Source organism: Sturnira hondurensis, unplaced genomic scaffold, assembly GCF_014824575.4.
Source record: "Sturnira hondurensis isolate 20B ecotype Veracruz unplaced genomic scaffold, ASM1482457v3 Scaffold0003693, whole genome shotgun sequence".
Classification (NCBI taxonomy): domain Eukaryota; kingdom Metazoa; phylum Chordata; class Mammalia; order Chiroptera; family Phyllostomidae; genus Sturnira; species Sturnira hondurensis.
The window spans coordinates 11281113-11300392 of NW_028076324.1; the positions used below are offsets into that span (position 1 = coordinate 11281113).

At 48.5% G+C, this 19280-nt stretch overlaps 1 protein-coding gene across 2 annotated transcripts in view; it reads left to right on the plus strand.

The window, feature by feature from the left end:
* Positions 1–19280, plus strand: part of VAV1 (vav guanine nucleotide exchange factor 1) — a 59937-nt gene that overhangs the window by 15431 nt on the left and 25226 nt on the right. For both annotated transcript variants that reach the window (XM_037042719.1, XM_037042720.1), the window contains exons 2-7: positions 16779–16895; positions 17371–17429; positions 17546–17614; positions 17799–17907; positions 17998–18093; positions 19059–19127. In XM_037042719.1, the coding sequence (XP_036898614.1) occupies positions 16779–16895; positions 17371–17429; positions 17546–17614; positions 17799–17907; positions 17998–18093; positions 19059–19127 (519 nt within the window). The remainder of the gene's footprint in view (positions 1–16778; positions 16896–17370; positions 17430–17545; positions 17615–17798; positions 17908–17997; positions 18094–19058; positions 19128–19280) is intronic.

Genomic DNA, 19280 nt, shown 5'->3' on the forward strand with positions numbered 1-19280 from the left:
AGAAGGGCAGTGAATAGCGAACCTTTCCAGCTCTTTCTTTGTCTGGGACAGGGCCTGTGCTGATGGGGGGCCTGCAGACAAAGGGGAAGTGCCAGGGTGCTGATTTGCATGTGGGTAAGATGCCAGCTGAACTCTGATACTCTGGTGGAAGGAGAAGGGGAGCTGAAGGGGTTGCCCCCCAACAAGGAGGAAATGTCCTTTTATACCCTGCCTATGTTTGTTTAAAGGGCTTTCTGTTCTTTGCCACCTTCTCCCACACCATAGGCTACCTGGAAGTTCTTCTGGTGGTCTAGCCTCGGTCACTCCTGCTGTCTGAGGTAGTCCCTTTCTTCAGCTGGCCCCACTCCAGCTTAGAGGGCTGATGAGTCATACCCCCCCCCACCACCACCATTTGCGGTGTCACATGACTGGGGGGAAAGAGTCTCAAGGCTCAGCTGATCTCCCTGAGGTCTGGAAGGAACTTCCTCCCGCGGGCCAGATGAGACCATCTGTTCTTTTGCCCTTGGTGATCTGCAAGCCCTGTCTGGAGTCAGCCCACAAAGGGAGGACTGCAAAGACAGTCCTGCAAAGACAGCTGATCTGGAAAGTGGTACATGTGGTTCTTGTCACATGCCGAACCCCTCATCATGGTCCTGCATGGCACCAGGGGGAAGCCTGGTGTAGTTCCAAGAGAGGATGGCGCAGTAGCTAGGGCTACTACTTCTGAGACCAGAGGGCTGGCCTCATCCCTACCTCTGTGGCTCAGGCAGGTGATGTCTCCACTATGAACCTCAGTTGTCTCATCTGTCAAAAGGCGATTCATCCATCCATGCACCAACTTTTACTGAGCAACTACTATGTGCAAGTCATTGTACTAAGTGCTGAGGTCACAGCAGTGAACAAAATACAAGGTGAATCCTACTCTTGTGGAGCTGATGTTCCAGTGTATGACAGACAGACAATAACAAAATGAGTGAGTGGCATATATGGCACTCCAGACAGTAAGTTGCAGGAGGGGAAAAACAAATCAGAAAAGGAGGAGGGGGAGTGCTCTGTGTGCATGAGTGTGTATGTTGCAGCTTTGGAGTGATCGGGAAGGTCTCACTGAGGAGTTTCATCCAAGGTGTGAAAGAGACAAGGAAGGGAGGCACAAGGTTAATTGTGGGACTCATATCCTAAGCAGACAGGAACAGCTAGTTCAAAGATCCTGAGGCTGAATCGTACTTGACATGTTTTAGGAAGAGTGAGGAGACCCATGTAGCTGGAGCAGAGTGAGTGAGGTGCAGGGAGGGAGGCGATGGGGCAGGCTGGGCAGTACCTGTGGGCTGCGGGGAGAACCTGGGGTTGCGTCTGGGTGGGATGAGAGTCCCGGGAGGGTTTTGACAATATTGCTCTGGCTGCTGCATTTAAAATAAATTATAGGGCTGGCAGTGGAAGTGGAGAGGAGGGGTGGGGTTCTGGATATACTTTGAAGGTGGAGCCAACAGGATTTGCTGATGGATTGGAGTGATAGACAAACAGAAGACAGAGAACAGGAAACTCTGACATTTTGGGTCCAAATAACAGGAAGAACAGATTTAACAGAGCTTACCTCCTAGACTTTGGTGTAGCAATTCTTCTGGGAGAGTTAGACACAGCTCTGCCCAGGCTGTTCATATAAGACTGGGAAAAGACTAAGTTCTCAATAAATGGGGCCTCCTCCCAAAGGGCTGGGGTGGTCATGGTGGTGAAACTGCAGGTATTGGTGGTATTAATGTGATGATGGTGAAGATGAGGACGGTAGCGGCGATAATCCCAGTGCTGATGGGCTTGAGCATCGTGATGGCGGCGATGGCGAGGGTGGTGGTGACTGTGGCAAAACTGATAATGATCATTTTCAGGGATTGAGGACTCACACCACGCTGGCCCTTTGTGCATGTTACTCCTGTGTTGAAGCACAGCAAGAGGACACAGTAGACGTTTTGAGAGTCCCCATTAGTAGGTGAGAAAACAAGTTGAGAGAGGGGAGGCGACTCGTCCTGAGACGCACAGGAGGTAGGGTCTTCCTGTGTCCTTTTGGATTAGGAGCCTGTCGGGGTTTGTCCTCTGCCCTGTTCCCTACCCTCCCGCCCTGGGACCCCTCCTGACTGCGGGCGCTGAGGAGAAGTGGGCAGAGAGGGAGCTCTGAAGCCTAGTGGGGGTCACACCAAAGGTGCGGTGACCCTGGTCCCCAGTGAATTTGCTGACGGGAGAGGTGTGTTGGGACCTCCTTCAGCCCCTCACTGTAGCTCTGTCCCAGCACTTCTGGGAAGGCTTCCCGATTCCGAATGTCTCACCCCATATTTCTCACTTAGGCTCTTTGTGAAATCCCAGTTTCTTCAAGCATTTGTGTGGCAGTCATTCCTTTTTTGTTGTTGTTAATCCTCACCTGAGGACATTTAAAAAAATCATTTTAGAGAGAAGGGAAGGTGGGGTAGGGGAGGGAGTGGAGAGAGAGAGAGAACATCGATCAGTTGCCTCCTGTACGCGCCCGCCCCCACCAGCAACCTAAATGTACACCCTGATTGGGAGTCCAACCTGCCACTCTTTGGTGCAGGGGACGATGCTCCAACCAGCTGAGCCACCTGGCCAGGGCTGTGGCAGTCATCCTTGCAGGGAACATAATAGGAAGCTCTGGCAGGTGAGAGGGTAGGGGCAGACAAAGGATAATGGTTCAGGACTCCGGCAGGCGGTGTGGTCACCTACAGAGGGTTCTTGGCGGCTCCCTGAGCTTCTCTGACTGAGGATGTTCTCTGGCCGTAGGAGGATCCTTGGCCTGGAAGTTGCCCTGCAAGGCACCACAATCGGTGCTGGGGAGGGGCTGATGGATCAATGCCTGGTGTTTTTACGTCTCGGATGGGTTGGTTCTGGGCTGTGTCGACCTCATCTACCAGAGACCCCCGAGGGGCGAGCCCCAGTTGATGTCAGCAGGTCCTAGGGACACCGCCTGGGTTGATTCGCCCTCCCTGTCCCACCTCCCTGCTGTTGAGTCCTTCTCGAATCACCTCTCAGCTATAGTACATGTACCCCAAAGTCTTCTTTCAGGGGCTTCTTCCGGGGACCCCCCAAACTAGAATAGGGATGCAACCTTAGCATGCTGCTCAATCTGTAGCTTAAGTATTATAACACCCCGGACAACTGTAACACATTGTGCAAAGAACAAACCTGAGGGTGATGTAAGTAGTTTTAATCCCCACGGTGGCCCTGGTTTTTACAGGGGGCACCTGGGGTGATTTTAGGCCAACCGTGGACACACCTCGTCAAGAGCATCACTCACACAGCGGTGCAGGCCATGCTCCCCGGGCTCTTTTCTGGCCCTTCTTGTCTCATGATGCCGAGTCTCAGTTCAGCTCTATTGCCACACACTCTTCTTACCGTGAAATCTGTCATATGGGGGCTTTTCCTGCACGTCCCCCTGTGTGCCACAGATGAGCGTAAACATGACTGAGACATGATGTGATCTGCTTGGGGAGGAGAGGTAGCCAGTTTCCCAGAGGAAAAAGGCCCTGAGCAGTGGCCAGTTTCCCAGGGGGGAAAGGCATTGAGCCCTTTCTTCCAAGGGCTTTTATTGGGTTGTAATATGCAGGAATACAGGTGTCAAGGATCAAACAGTAGATAACGTTTCAAAGAAATCTGAGGGCTTAGTTTGAGTCAGAGTCTGTCAGGAACAGAGTTTTAGGGTTTCCTGCTCGAACCCTTAACATATGAATGAAAGCATTCTTAGCAGAGCAGGTTTCACAGGTTTATCAGGAAGTCTTTGTGATGCCAGATTTTTCCCCAGGACACGCTCTAGTGAGGCAAGGAGCTGCACCTCTCCCCATCTGGTATTCAGGCTTAAGGGGATTAGAGCCAGGAAGCGCTTCTCCCAGAGGACATGGGGACTAGGACTTTGTCAAAGCCGGGGGGCGAGGGTCCATTGTTCCCTCTTTGTCGCAGCCTAGTCCTTCCATGATGGCCTCCCAAGTGGCCGTGTCTGGCCTAGGTTGCCCCTCCTCTGAGAGGTCTTAACTCGTCAAGGGCTTAATGACCATGTTTTGGGGGCAGGGAGGAAACTGAGGCAGCATTTGCTACCAGAGACAAGCTTTGTCTCCTGCAGCTCGCATTCCAGAGGTCACTCGTTCATCCTTAGCCACAGGGGGTAGAGAGTTGCAATTCCTAAAAGCAGGCAGAGCCGTCCACAACACCGTCACATGTACATGAGGACTGGGAGGGCCTGTGGGAAATGCTTAAAGAATAATAATGTACCCATTGCTCTGGTATGGAGTTAGAACATTACCATTTCGTGGGAATTTTTAAAACAGTGTTTCTCAAGCCTTTTTAAAATTTTGACTATAACTTTAGGAAGAAATGCATTGCCCCCCACTACCCCCCCAGCCCACCTCACCGCCGCAAGAGCACATGCGACTGAAATGAAAGCTTTTCATCCCTACTCTTTTCTACATTGAAAACATTGTAACATATTTTATTCCATTCTAAGGGAATCTGCTAAACTCCCTCTGTGACCTGCTCCTGGTTCACGGTTTGGAAAACGGCCTTATGAACCCATTTGCCCTTCCTTGATCCCACACTCCTGCCTGCCTTCTCCAGCTCCCCGAAAGCAGTCACTCTCTTGAACTTTTGGCCAATGAATTCCTGGATATTTTTTATTGTTTTGCTATATATATGTTCCTAAGCATTTAACTGCTTATTTCGCCAATGTCTGTACTTGATAGAAATGGAATTACAATATATGTATGAGAATTGCTTTTTTATTTAACATTAGGCTTTTGAGATTATTCATGTGTATGTCTATGGCTGTAGTTAATTCTTTTGTAACATGGTATAGTATTTTACTATGTGAATTACCCCAGTTTATTTATTCATTCTACTCTTGATGGATATTAGGGGCGTTTCCATTATGGGGCTTGTATTAGCTATAGCTGTGTAACAAATCACCCCAAGATTTAAGAACAAATACAGTTATTGTCTCCTACAGTTTCTGAAGGTCAAGAATCTAGGAACAGGGGAAGGGCTCAGCAAAGGAACAATGGCCTGTGCCGGCCCTTCTGTCTGGCAGAAAGCTGCCCATCCTGCCCTTGCCTTGGAGCCAGACTGTTCAGGCCTCCCTGTAAGTTCCTGTGCCCCTCGCGCTACCGCGTAGGTGCTGGGGCTCCGAGTAAGTGAGACCATCAGCGAGTAAGTCTGCAGGCAGGCCCTTTAAGAGCAATGCCTGGGACTCCAGAAGGCCTCTGTCTCACTCAGCCGAAATCTTCACTGGTTTCCACAGCCAGAAGTTATGGGGACTTTTCTTCCTGGCACTGGAGCCCTGGGCTGGGGGGCCTGGTGTGGGTCTGGGACCCCTCACTCCTCAGGGGGTACCTCCGTAGCTGAGACATCTCTCCTGATTTTTATCCACCACATGAGGCTGTGGGACCAGCTGGTTCCATGTCTCCACCCCTCCTCCTGGTCTGGTTGTGACTTCTTTACATCCTTAGTTAGAGGACTTCTTCTGTTCAGCTAGTCTTCAGGTGGTGCTGAATGTTCAGCGAGTCTTCAGATGGTTGTTCTGTAGTTCAGTTGTAATTTTGAAGTGGTCATAGAGGAGGCAAATACACCATTTCCCTACTCTGCCTGTTTGATTGGAAGCCCTAAAATGACTTAAGTGTCAAAATTTCACACCTCCATCTGAGAGTCCCCTGGGACTCTCTGGGAAAGTGTAGCCCACTTTCCCCCTAGAGCCCAATGTGCATCAGAATTATGTGGGATACCAGGCAAAATGAAGATTCCTGGCTTCCCTCCCACTCCAGCTGAGTCAGAATTTCTCGGGTTTGGAGTCCAGGGACCTGCATTTTAAACAGAAGCCCCCAGGTGATTTTCACACACAGAAAACTCCGTGCAGGCTAGCCTAGCCTCTGCCTCCAGGTAGTAGCTAGGATGGACCAGGGACATGGCTTTTAAGTTCTCACATGCTCACACATCAAGAAAATGAAGGACAGAAAACTTGCAGTCATTTTAAATTCAGAATTTATAACAGTGTCACCTGCTTTTACTAAATTCTTCCTAGATTTTACATTCTCCTTGTTTACTAGATTTTAGATTCTACCTGCTCTTACTTGTACCTACCCGTTGCTACCCTCCTGGCTTTTGATGTGGGGATTTCACAGATAGAAATATACAAGCACTAAATTTAGACTCCCGGTTGCTTTCCCTTCCTTTCCTGCCCTCCATCCTTCAGCACGTCTGGGGTGGTTGTTTTATTTTCCTTTAGTTTAAAAATACCTCTACGTTTGAAAAGCTCTCTGCACTAAGAACTTGAGTTACTCCCCATGCCTTTATATCACGTTTCTAATTAGTGTTACTCATTCCAGGTGTGAACATTTGGGGGCCAGGAGGTAGGGCTGGAAAAGGGGGAGAATCTGGGAACAGCTTTGATGGGTGGTGCTGGCTCAGGGCGTCTCATGAGGCTCATCGAGGTGCTGGTCTGGGCTGCCGTGGTCAGTTTAGAGCTGGAAGAGTAGTTTTCCAGCCAAGGAACAATGCAGTTTCAGCTTATTCTCCTTGCGGCAGGAGACCTCAGTTCTGTGCTGTGTGCACCTCTCCACGCAGCTGCTGACAGCGTGGCTGCACCCAGAGTAGGGAGAGAGAGGGAGACCCCACTGCCTTTATGGAGCTTCGAGTCCCACATTGTCATTCCCATCTTGTTCTGTTTATTAGAAGCAAGTGGGGGGGGGTGCTACCACACTCAACTGGAAGCAGACATGCAAGGGTGTGACTACCGGGAGGCGGGGTCCCTGGGGCCATCTCGAAAGTTGGCTGTGGTGGGATTGATTCTCAAAGCAGTCTCCTTCTGGAAACCCCGGAACCCAGCTCTTGGTGCATACGCAAGTGTTTCTTTATGATTTACACCTAGGAATCTTGGGGTCAGCAGATAGATCACGCCAAGCAGTTTCCCAAAGTTTTTAAACCATTTCACGCTCCAAGAAGTAGTGTATGTTTCTGGGGTCCTAACTCTTCACCAATACTTGGTATTTGCCCAACTTAAAATATTTTGCATATTGGGTGGGCAGGAAACTGTATTTGTGATTTTAAGTAGCATTTTTTGGATAACTCTTGAGGTTGGTCATCTCTTCATGAGTTTGGAGGCCGTCATAATTCTTCTTCAGTGAAACGCCTGTTCACGTTGCTCCCGTTTTCTCGTTGAATCGTCTCTCCATGAAGCCACTAGGAGATCTCGATATATTTTGGATACGAATGTGAAACAGATGTCCACTATCACTTTATAGTTGTCTTTTCCTTCCTCTCATGATACTTTTTGATGACTAGACTTTATTTTCATGCAGCTGAACCTTTTCCTTTATGATTTACTGCTTCAGGATATCTGGCCCTCTAGTGAGGGTTGCCCTTACCTCTGTATTACTTACCTATTGCTGAGTAGCAACAACGTGCCCCAAAGCCCAGTCGTGTAGATCAGCCATTAGCTCGCCGATGCTCCGCCGCAGGATTCCTGACACCTGCAGCCCATGTTGATGGGGGGCTCGGGGGGGGGCACTTCCTGGGCGGCTCACTCAGGTGGGATCTCGCTTCCTCTCCACGTGGGCCTCTGCCTGGGACCAACTACGCGGCCTCTCAAGGTGCCAGCCAGGGAGCAACTCGAGAAGCCAATGTGGAACCTGCCATACCTTTTAGTCCTTGGCCTTGAATGGTAGTCAGGTGATGTTATTTCTACCAGACTCTGTTAGTCAGTTCACAGGGACACCTCTGGGTCGGTGCGAGGGGGGATTACAAACAGGGCCTGGATGCTGGGGGTTGTGGCCCACTGGGGGTTGTCTTGGAGGCAAACCGCTGTGATGACAGTGTCTTAATTACTGTAGATTTATAAGTTGATGTCTGGTAGGACTAGTACTCACATTTTACTTTTTTCTTTACAGAATCGTCTTGGCTCTTTGTGATTCTGTGCTCTTCCATACAAATTTTAACATTCATGTGCCAAGTTCATTGAAAAACCCAATAAACTTAATAAATAACAAAAACAACAAAACAAAGAAAATCCTTAAATGTCAAAATGAAAATCTGATCTGGCTTAGAATAAATCTTGTTTTGAAAAAACAACATTTTGGGATTTTAATTGAAATTGCTTTGAATCTACAGCTCAGTTTTGGAGAAGATGTAAAACTTTTCAATATTGAGTCTTTCCAGATAAGAATTAGTATGTATTTTACTCTATTTCTTTAGATTTTCTTTTCTTTCAATAGCATTTTATAATTTTCTCCATAAAGGATTTGCACTTCTTTTTGTTAAATTTGTTAAGATTACCAGCTTTTTACATTTGTTTGTTGTATACTTTTGAGATTCGGGTAAATGGTACCCTTTCAAAACGGAAGCCCCATTTTCACAGAGCCAGATGCTCAGGTCTGCCTGTCAATCAGCCCAGCGCTCGTTCGCCCACGTGCAGCCCACACCCTTATCAAGACCCAGAACGTTTTCGTCACTTGTGGGATTTCTCAGTCAATCTCTGCCGCCCTCCCCGCCCCCCTGGGGGCAACCACTGGTCCGATTTCTATCACCTTAGGGTGGTTTTGCTTATTCTAGGATTTCGCAAATGTTATCTTAAAAATTTTTTTCTGATTGATTATTGCTGATGTACCAACACATAGTAAACTTCATATATTGACAGTGTGTTCAGTCACATTTTAAAATTATCTCATTATATTTTTTAAATAATTAAAACATTTTCAATTACAGCTGGCATACAATGTTATATTAGTTTCAGGTATATGGCATAGTGGTTAGAGATTTATGTAACTTATGTAGTGATCACCACAATAAGTCTTGAACCCACCTGGCAACACATGTAGTTATCACACTATAATTGGCAATATTCCCTATGCTGTACCTTACATCCCCATAACTGTTTTGTAACTTCCAATCTGTACTTCTTCTTTTTAAAAAATATTTTATTTCTTTATTTTTAGAGAGAGGGCACAGGAAGGAGAAAGAGTGGGAGAGAAACATCAGTGTGCGGTTGCCTCTCGTGTGTCCCCTACTGGGTTGTGCCCAGGCACGTGCCCTGACTGGGAATCGAACTGGTGACCCTCTGCTTCACAGACCCATGCTCAATCTGCTGAGCTACACCAGCCAGGGCCCAGTCTGTCCTTCTTGATCCCTTCACCTTTTCCACCTAGCCCCCCAAGCCCTTCACTCAGCCCCGCAAGCCCCTTCCCTTTGGCAACCATCAGTCTGTTCTCTGTGTTTATGAGTTTCTTTTTGTTTTGTTCATTTATTTTGTTTTTTAGATTCCACATATAATTGAAACCGCGTGGCATTTGTCTTTCTCTGGCTTACTTCACTTAGCATAATAGCAAAATTATTTAGTTAATGATAGTTATTTATCTGTACATTCTTTTTTTGTAAGATTTTATTGATTTATCTTTAGAGGGGAAGGAAGGAAAAAAGGAGAGAAATAACAATGTATGGTTGCCTCTCATGTGTCCCCCTGCTGGGAACTGGCCTGCAACCCAAGCATGTGCCCTGACTGGGAATCGAACTGCGATCGTGTGGTTCGCAGGCCCGTGCTCAATCCACTGATCGACACCAGCCAGGGCTCTATCAGTACATTCTTTTGGGCTTTCTATGTTGACAATTGGCAATGTCATCTGCAAAAAATGACCGTTGTATTTCTCTCTTCTTTCTCTGTCCTGCCCTGCAGTGCAGGCAAAGATCTTCAATACACTGGTGAATAGAAATGGTAATAGTGGGCGCCCTTATCTTGGTTCTGATTTTACAGGCAATCTTTTTAACATTTGACTCAAGTATAATATTTCACTTTTTATTTAAAACAAGGGCTCAAGGTGTTTTGAAGATGCTTTATATCAGTTTCAGACATTCCTTTCCGTTCCTACTCTGTCAAGAGTGGTTTTTCTCTCTCTGTTTACCTGGAATGGATGTTGAATGGCTGCGCTGTCCTTTACGTGTGTCTCACGGTGGCCAGTCTCGCGCTGACGGAGAGAGAACAGGATCCAGCTAGAATGTAGTGACACTGTTCATGTCATATGTATTTTACACTGGCTTTGGTTTACAGCAAATGGTCCTAGTTTCCTTTGCCAGTAGGATGACAAGTTCTCTCTTAAGTACATCTATTTACATTAAAGTTAATTCAAAGTCTGTGCTCCGTAGAGAATGGGTTAGGTAGACTGTGGATGTGGCCATGATCAGGAAGACGCAATTTGAGGGGGAACTGTGATACACAGCACAAGAAACAACGTGTACTGAGTGATTCATACATGCTGTTAGGCCCAGTGCTTGAAGTCACGCTGCCTGGGCTTGTGTCTTAGCTGCCTGGTTCTGCCTCAGTTTTCTTATCTGTAAGTGGGGATAATGGTGGCACTTACCTTACAGGATTCCGTGTCATCTATCAGTGGATAGGTAGACAGGTATGTGGAGACAGAGGCAGACAGACAGACGGACAGACTCAGAAGCAGAGAGTACAATGATGGTTGGCAGGGCCAGGGCGGGCGCTGGAGGAACTGAGGAGGTGTGAAAAGGTGCGCACTGGCAGGCATGGAGGGTGGGTCAGTCCAGAGACGTAATGTCCAGGTGTGTTGACCGTCCTTAGAAACACTACTGGTAACACGGGGCAGACGTGAAGAGCACAGGTTTCAGGGGCACGAAACACACAGAACGTGGTGACTGTGCGAGCTGGTGTATGAATTAGCTGGTGTAGTCATCTCACTGTGGATATCCAGTCCTCATGTTGTACCCCTTCAGTACATGAGACAGTGTTTATCTTGAAGTATGTAAATGTTAAAGATACATCGACAGAGTGCTGGGGATTGAGCACATACACGCTGGCGCTCATGCAAGGCAGTGACGTGCTGTGGCCCAGAAAGTCAGCTCAAGATTCACAGCACCCTGGAGTTCAATTCCAGCTCTTCCACGGTTTTCCTCTTGGGCAGCTTTCCTTCCCCCTCCGAACCTGCTTCCTCATGGGGAAAATGGGCATTCAAAACTCACAGGGCTGTCATGAGAACAGAATAAACCTGAGCGCCCAATCACGGGTAGCAGGAAGCTGAACATGCAAATATTGTTATTGTAGAGCCACAGAGCAGGGTTAGTGGACCGGAATCACCTGGAGAGCTTGCTGGAGGGCAGGCTTCCAGGCCTCATCGACAAGCACTTTGTGGGGCTCTACTCCACTTAATGGGGGCTGGACACCCACCAAGCAACAGAGCAGTGGCCCTGCCCTCCTACAAGTGGCTTTTTATTTGGGGGAGGTAGAGAGAGTAGAAAATGTCAGAGTGGGGGTGGTTGCAATGTTAAATATAGTGCTCAGAGGGGGCCTCATGGCGAAGGTGGTCTTTGAGCAAAGACCTGAAGAAGGTGGCGAGGACACTTGTGGACATCGAGGGACCTGAGTTTGCCAGGGCTGCCATTGCGAAGTCCCACAGACGCGGGGCTTCAACAACAGAAATCTATGTCTCACACTTCCGCAGGCTGGTGGTCCAAATGCAGGCCTCTCTCCTTGGCTTGCAGATGGCCACCTTCTCCCTGTGTCCTGACATGATGTTTCCTCTGTGCATGTCTGTGTCCTCATCTCCCCCTGTAAGGACATCAATCACATTGGATCAGAGCCACCTCATTTTACCTCAGTCACCTCTTTCAAGGCCCTGTCTCCAAACACAGTCCCATTCTGATGTCCTAGGGGTTAGAACTTCAACATATGGATTTTGGTGGGGACACAATTCCTCCATAACACAGGGAAAATTGCTTTGCAAGAAGCGAGTGTAACTAGCACTCGGGCAGGATGGAGCCTGGAGTGTTGGAGGAACAGTGGGGAGGCCTGTGTGGGGAGGTGGAGAGAAGGAGGAGGTGAGGGCAGGGAGGGATGGGGGCAGGGCGCCCAGGGCCTTGTGGGCCTCAGGGAGGACTTAGGCTTTTATCCTGAGGGAGGTGGGAGCCCTGGGGGCTGTGGGCAGAGGAGGGACTGGACCTAACTCCAGTACCCACAGACTGAGGTGGTTTGAAGGGGAAGGACTTGGAAAATGCATTTTTTAAAATTGAGATATGATTCATAGACCATAAAAGTGACCATTTTAAAGACTTCAATTCAGTGTTTTTTTCTTTTTAATTCTATTTTATTGATTATGCTATTATAGTTGTCCTGATTTTTCTCCCTTTCTCCCTCTCCACCCAGCACCCCCCCTCCCTCAGGCAATCCCCCCACCCTTGTTCATGTCCATGGGGCACGTGAATAAGATCTTTGGCCACTCCCTTTTCTATACTGTACTTTACATTCCCATGGCTATTCTGTAACTGCCTATTTGTGCTTCTTAACCCCCTCACTTCTTCACCTATTCTTCTGCACCACCCTCCTATCTGGCAACCTTCTGGTGACTAACTTCTTTTGCTGCTTTTAAGATTCTCTCTTTATCTTTAATCTTTGGCATTTTAATTTGTGTCTTGGAGTTGGTCCCTTTATATCCATCTTGTTTAGGACTCTCTGTGCTTTCTGGAAATAGACTTGTATGTCTATTTCCTTCACAAAGTCAGAGAAATTTTCTTTCACTATTTTTTCAAATAGATTTCCAATTTCTTGCTTTCTCTCTTCTTCTTCTGGCCCCTCTATGATGTGAATGTTGGACCTCTTGAATTTATCCCAGAGATTGCTTATATTATCCTCATTTTTATTTTATTCTTTTTTCTTTTGTTCTGATTGGTTGTTTTTGCTTCCTTATATTCCAAATCATTGATTTGATTCTTGGCTTCATCCATGCTACTGTTGTTCCCTTGTAATTTTTTAAAATTTCAATTAGTGTGTCTTTCCTTTTTGACTGTATCTTTTTAAAATCTTTTTTAAAAAAGATTTTATTTATTTATCTTTAGAGGGGAAGGAGAGAGGGAGAGAAACATCAATGTATGGTTGCCTTTTGTGCATCCCCTGCTGGGAACCTGCCTGCAACCCAGGCATGTGCCCTGACTGGGAATCAGACCAGGATCCTCTGGTTCGCAGCTGACTGTATCTTCTTTATGCTGCTGAGGTCCTCAGTAAATTCCTTGAGCATCCTATAACCAGTGTTTTGAACTCTGCATCTGACAGAGTGCTTATCTCCATTTTGTTTAGCTTCTTTTCTGGAATTTTTATCTGTTCTTTCATTTGGGCCATGTGTCTTTGTCTCCTCCCTGCGTTTGTTTGATAGCCTCCCTGTGTTTGTCTCTATGTATTAAGTAGAGCTGCTTTGACTCTGTATCTTTGTAGTGTGTCCTAATGTAGTAGGTGTCCTGTAGGGTCCAGTGGCACAGCCTCCCCTATCACCCAAGCTGGGTATTCGAGGTGTGCCCTTTGTGTGGGCTGAGTGCACCTTCCTCTTGTAGTTGAGCCTTGGTTGCTGTTGGCAGATCAATGGGAAGGACCTACTCAGGCCAGTCACCTGCAAGGATTGGCTGTGATCACTTACTACCAACCTCTACTTCCCATGGAGGATCAGCTGTGCAGGGGAAGAGTGGTGGTGCTCTGACTTGGTCTGTAGCTGTCCACTGGGTGTGCTGGCCCCAGGATTTCCCTGGTGGTGCAGGCCAAAGTCAGCCCCCACTTGTGTTTTGCCCGGGACCACCCTGCCTGAGCTCTAAAGCAATCTGAAATGGCTGCTACTTGTGCGGGGCTTGGAGATTCCCAGGCAAAGCCAAGCTGTGAATCTAGGCTGGCTGCTGCTAGTACAGGGCCTGGGGGGCTCATTGAGGCCAGCTGTTGCTTGTTTGAGAGGATTTAGGAAGTTGTGAGGCATGAGCTATAACCAGCCATTCATATGAAAAGCAGCTTGGGTGGGCCCGTGAGCTGGGTGGGGCAGAGTCTCCAGGGATCTTCAAGGAGGGTCAAACATGTTAGCCAGTTTGATGGAGTCTCAGATGTGGCACCAGCTTGCCAGCTCTGTGGCTCTGTGGGGTGAGGGTTTAGAAAAGGGACAATGGCATCGGTGCACCTTGATGCCAGACACTGTGGTTTCACTCCATATGCCACTGGTGCCTTTCAAGCCGCCACCGCGGTGCTGGAGCTCAGAGGGAGTGAGTCTGAGTAGTTGAGTCCGTGTTCTGAGTAGGTGGGCTCTTTAAGAGGAGCTGCTTTCAGTTCCAGCAGCTTCTTCCACGGAATCAATCCCTACTGGTTTTTGCAGCCAGAAGTTGTGGGGATTTATCTTCCTGTCACTGGAAGCCTGGGCTGGGGGGGCCTGGTGTGGCACTGGGACTCCTCACTCCCAAGATATCCCTCCCAAATTTTTATCCACTACACATGGGTACAGGACCAGTGTTCTGAGTCTTCGCCCCTCCTGCCAGTCTCAATGGATGTGGTTTCTTTAATTACATAGTTGTCAGGCTTCTATTCAACTCGACTTCTGATGGTTCTGAGCGATGGTTGTTCTATAGTTTAGTTGTAATTCTGATGTGGTCGTGTGAAGAATTGAGCCATGTCTGCCTATGCTGCCGCCTTGACTGGAGCTCAGTGGTTTTTAGTGTATTCACAAAATTGCACAGCAGTCACAACTGTCTAATCACAGAAACTTCATCACCCTCAAAAGAAACCCCATCTCCATTAGCAGTGCACCCCCCCCCCTNCCCCCCCCCCCCCCCCCCCCCGTTCTCCCCTCCCCAGCTCCTGGCAACCACTAATCAGCTTCCTATCTCTGGACTTGTCTGTTCTGGACATTTCACAAAAACGGAAACACATGTGGTGGTTCCTCTCACTGATCATCGTATTTTCAGGGCCCATCCGTGTCGTAGTGAGTGTCTGATTTACTCCTCTCCGTGGCTGAGTGATCTTCCAGGGTGTGGATTTGCCTGTTCTGGGCATTTTGTATGAATGCAATCATGCAGTATGTGGCTTTGGGAGATGCATTTTAGCCAGGTCTCCTGATGAACCTGCTCCAGGGATCTTGGCCAACACTGACTGTGTAGAGAGTGCTGGGGGCCATGGGAGAGGCCAGGTCTGCGTGTGGCGGGAGGCTGTTGGTTGGAAGGTTGGTTAGAATTCTTTATGATCTCAGGGACCTTAGAGAGAGCTGAGCTCACTGGGACATTTGAATGAGCTGGTTTGGGGCAAGTGCGAGGATGCAAGGGCTTGTTCACATCAGAGCCGAATACCGCCCAAACCCGCGCAACATCCTGTGTGTCTAACTATCGATGTCCTTGGGTTGCAAGTCACAGCAAACCAACCCAGACTGATTTCAGCAAAAAGGAATGTGTTGGCCTATGAAAAGTTCAGGGGTATTTCAAGTAAATGGAAACCTACAATATGTGATCATTTGTGTCTGGCTTCTTTCACTCAGCATCGTGTTTTTGAGAGTGTCCACTTTGTGTATCAGTACTTTGCCCCTCTTACGGCTGAACAATATTCCGTTGTATGGATATACCTCATTTTGTTCATCCATTTATCAGTGGATGGACATTGGTAAATTCATAGAGACAGAAGGCAAATTAATGGTTGCCAGGGGGGAGGGAGAAGAGTAACCATGGAAAGTAAACACTTAATGGGTATAGGGTTTCCTTTGGGGGTGACAAAATGTCTTGGAACTAGATGGGTTGATAACTGCGCAGTGTTTTGAATGTACTAAAGGTCACTGAAGTGTACACTTCAAAATGCTTAAACTTTTTCATTGTGTTAAAGTATATGTGATACTTATTTTATATATGTCTTAGTAAAATGATATAAATGTTTTCTAATTATTCCCTTTTTAAAAAATATTTTATTTATTTATCTTTAGAGGGGAAGGGAAGGAGAGAGGAAGGAAACATCAATGTATGGTTGCTTCTCGTGCATCCCCTGCAGGGAACTGGCCCCTGCCGGAAACTGGCCTGCAACCCAAGCATGTGCCCTGACTGGGAATCGAACCGCGATCGTCTGGTTCGCAGGCCCGTGCTCAATCCACTGAGCTACACCAGCCAGGGGCTCTAATAATTCCTTTTTAAAAAGACTTTATTTGTTTTTAGAGAGGGAGGAAGGAGGGAGAAAGAGAGGAAAACATCAATGTGTATTGCCTCTTGGTGTCCCCACTGGCGACCTGGCCCACAACCCAGGCATGTGCCCTGACTGGGAATCGAACCGATGACCTTTCAGTTTGCAGGCCGGCACTCAATCCACTGAGCCACACGAGTCAGGGCTATGTTTTATAAATATAAATAAAATTCATATGAAGATATGTTAATAATAAATAAATAAAATCACATTTATTGTTTAACCATTTGTAGGTATACATTCAATGCCATTAAATACTTTCACATTGTTGTGTAACCGTGATGCCTGTATCCAAACCTGATATTTTTTATCCAAAACCGAAGCACTCTTCCCATTGAACACTGACTCCCCACACCCTTCCCCAGCCCCCACCATCTACTTTCTGTCTCTGTGGATCTGACTCCCTCAGGGACCTCATACAAGTGAAATCTCAGAGTATTTGTCCTAATGTGTCTGGCTTATTTCACTGAGCATAATGTTTTCAAGGTCCATCCATGTTGTAGCATAAATCAAAATCTCATTCCTTTTTAATGACTGAATAACATTCCATTGTATGTATTATAACACCTTCGATTACTGGTTAGTGGTTAACTTGACGTTATGTGAATTCTACTTCAATACCAAAACTGAGGGGTAGATCTGGCTTCAGGCAGAGCTTTCTGGTCATGGAAAGAGGGTGTGGTTTCCGGAGGGGGGGCTGCGCGTTACTTTTCCCTTCTGTGCCAGGCCCCCGCTGAGACCACCAGTGCTCCGCTTCACCCCATCCCATTACGTTTCACCCTCGTTTCTGTTCTGCCCACAGTTCCTGTGCCTTAAGAACATCCGTACCTTCTTGTCTACCTGCTGCGAGAAGTTTGGCCTCAAGAGGAGTGAGCTCTTTGAGGCCTTTGACCTCTTCGATGTGCAGGATTTTGGGAAGGTGAACTGGGCACATAGAGTCCAAAGACTGGTTTTCAGTTTATTTCCATGAATGTCTACACCAGGCAGGCTAAGAGCTGTTAGGGGAAGGACTGATGTGCCGTACCAGGCTGTCACCAAGTGCAAAGAGCCTGGCTTAGTGAGGAATTGGGTTCGAACCCCTGCTTCACCACTTGCTGTGTGACCTTAGACATGTGGCCGTGCCTCTCTGAGTCCTAGGGAATAATATCCCATTCTCTTGGAGCAGTTCTGAGAATGAAATAGGACAGTAGGACCAAGTGGTGGCTGCTCAGTTAAGGGAACAGAGGCATGTTGATGTGGGGTGATGGGAAGGTGAAGAAACCCTGAGTTAGTTTCCCAGAGGCGTGAGGGAATCTACCCTTAAGGTGCCATCTCAGCACCTTGGAGTCCAAGGCCGTGTTCTGGCATCTGGGTGGGCGAGGCGCTTGCTGAGCAAAACACTGCCCTTGTCACAGGTCATCTACACCTTGTCAGCCCTGTCCTGGACCCCGATTGCACAGAACAAGGGGATCATGTGAGTAACCGTCGAGGTGACAGACAGCTTTGGGCTGACCCCATCCTCCTGCTCCTTGAAACCCCCTCCCCACCTGGCCCTCAGGCCTCTGGCTCACATCATCCTGGCCCCCCTAGGCCCTTCCCCACTGAGGAGGAGAGTTTGGGGGATGAAGATATCTACAGTGGCCTGTCTGACCAGATTGAGTGAGTATCTGAGGACATAGCCCTGCCCTGGGGGCCTCAGAGGGGACAAGACTATGCCCTGGGGGTCTGAGGAGACATGATCCTGCCCTTGGGATCTGAGGGGACACAACTTTGATCTGGGAGGGTTCTGAGGGGTCCCTGGCCGTGGGGCTGCTGTGGCCCCACCTGACCTTGCATCCTACAGTGACACAGTGGAGGAGGACGAGGACCTATACGACTGTGTGGAGAACGAGGAAGCGGAGGGCGACGAGATCTACGAGGACCTCATGCGCTCAGAGCCCATGCCCATGCCGGTGTGTGGGGACGAAGGGCCGGGCCTGGGGGGGCGCGTGGGCAGGGGCAGCCCTGGGGCCCCAACACCCGCCTCTCCTCCCTGATCTCAGCCCAAGATGACAGAGTATGACAAGCGATGCTGCTGCCTGCGAGAGATCCAGCAGACGGAGGAGAAGTACACGGACACGCTGGGCTCCATCCAACAGGTGCGATGCTCCCACCCAGCCCCTGCCAGGCGCATGGGTGGGAGCGGGCCGGCAGGTGCGTGTCCACCTGTCCCGCGCCTGTGGGGCCCTGCTGAGAGGCCCCACTGTTCCCTTCGCTTTGGGTTTGTCTCTCGTCCTCCCTGGTTTTCTGTGTCCTTCACCCTGTCTTGTTTCTCTCTTCGTGTGTCTTCTTCCCTCTGTATGCTCTCCGTGTGTCTCTATTATTGTCTTTGACTTTCTCTTTTCTCTATTTCCTTTGGCCTTTGTTTTGCTAACAGCTTCGCTGAGATTTAATGACTATCGCATACAAGTCACCCTTTTCACACATACGGTTCACTGGCTCTGGGCCTGTACTCGAGGTTGTGCCGCCGCCACATTTTTAGAACGTTTTCATCACCCCCCAAAGAAGTCCCAGACTCTTTACCCATCACCCCTTCATCATCCATCATCCCTAGGCCCTGGCAGCCATGCGTTTACTTTCTGTCTCTGTGAATTTGCCTATTTTGGATATTTCAGTATGGGGTCAAACAATGTGCGGCCTTTGGTGTCTGGCTTTTCTCACCGAGCATCGTGTTTTCAAGGTCCTTCCATGTTGTAGTGAGTGTCAGAGCTTCTCCCCTTTTCATGGCCGAGTAATATTCCACTGTGAGGATGGACCACATTTTGTTATCCATCGATGGACACTTGGGTTGTTTCCACTTTTTGGCTCTTGTGAATAATATTGCTGCGGACAGTCATGTACAGGTTTGCTTGTGGACATTCTCTCTCTGTCTCTCTTATCCTGCCTGTCTTGGTTTCCTTGGCTCTGTCTTTCTCTTGTTTCTCTCCATACCTCTGTCTCTTTCCCTCTTAGTCTCTCTGTTTGTTTGCCTCTTTCCATCTCTGTCTCCCTGCCCCTGTCTCTCTGGGCCTGGGCGGGAGGAAGGGGCCTCACCTTTCTCCATCCTCCTCTCCCCTCCCTGTAGCACTTCATGAAGCCCCTGCAACGGTTCCTCAAACCTGACGACATAGAGACCATCTTCATAAACATCGAGGTGAGCCAGCCTGTCCCCAGCCCTCATCTCACCTTGCTCTCCTGGCCTCTCTTCCGCCCACCCCTGGGCCGCTGTCAAGCGGGGGCCGTCTGCTGGACCCATTTGTCTCTGGAGGGTGGCGACTAAGAGTTGGGCAGCAGAGGGCCAGTGGCT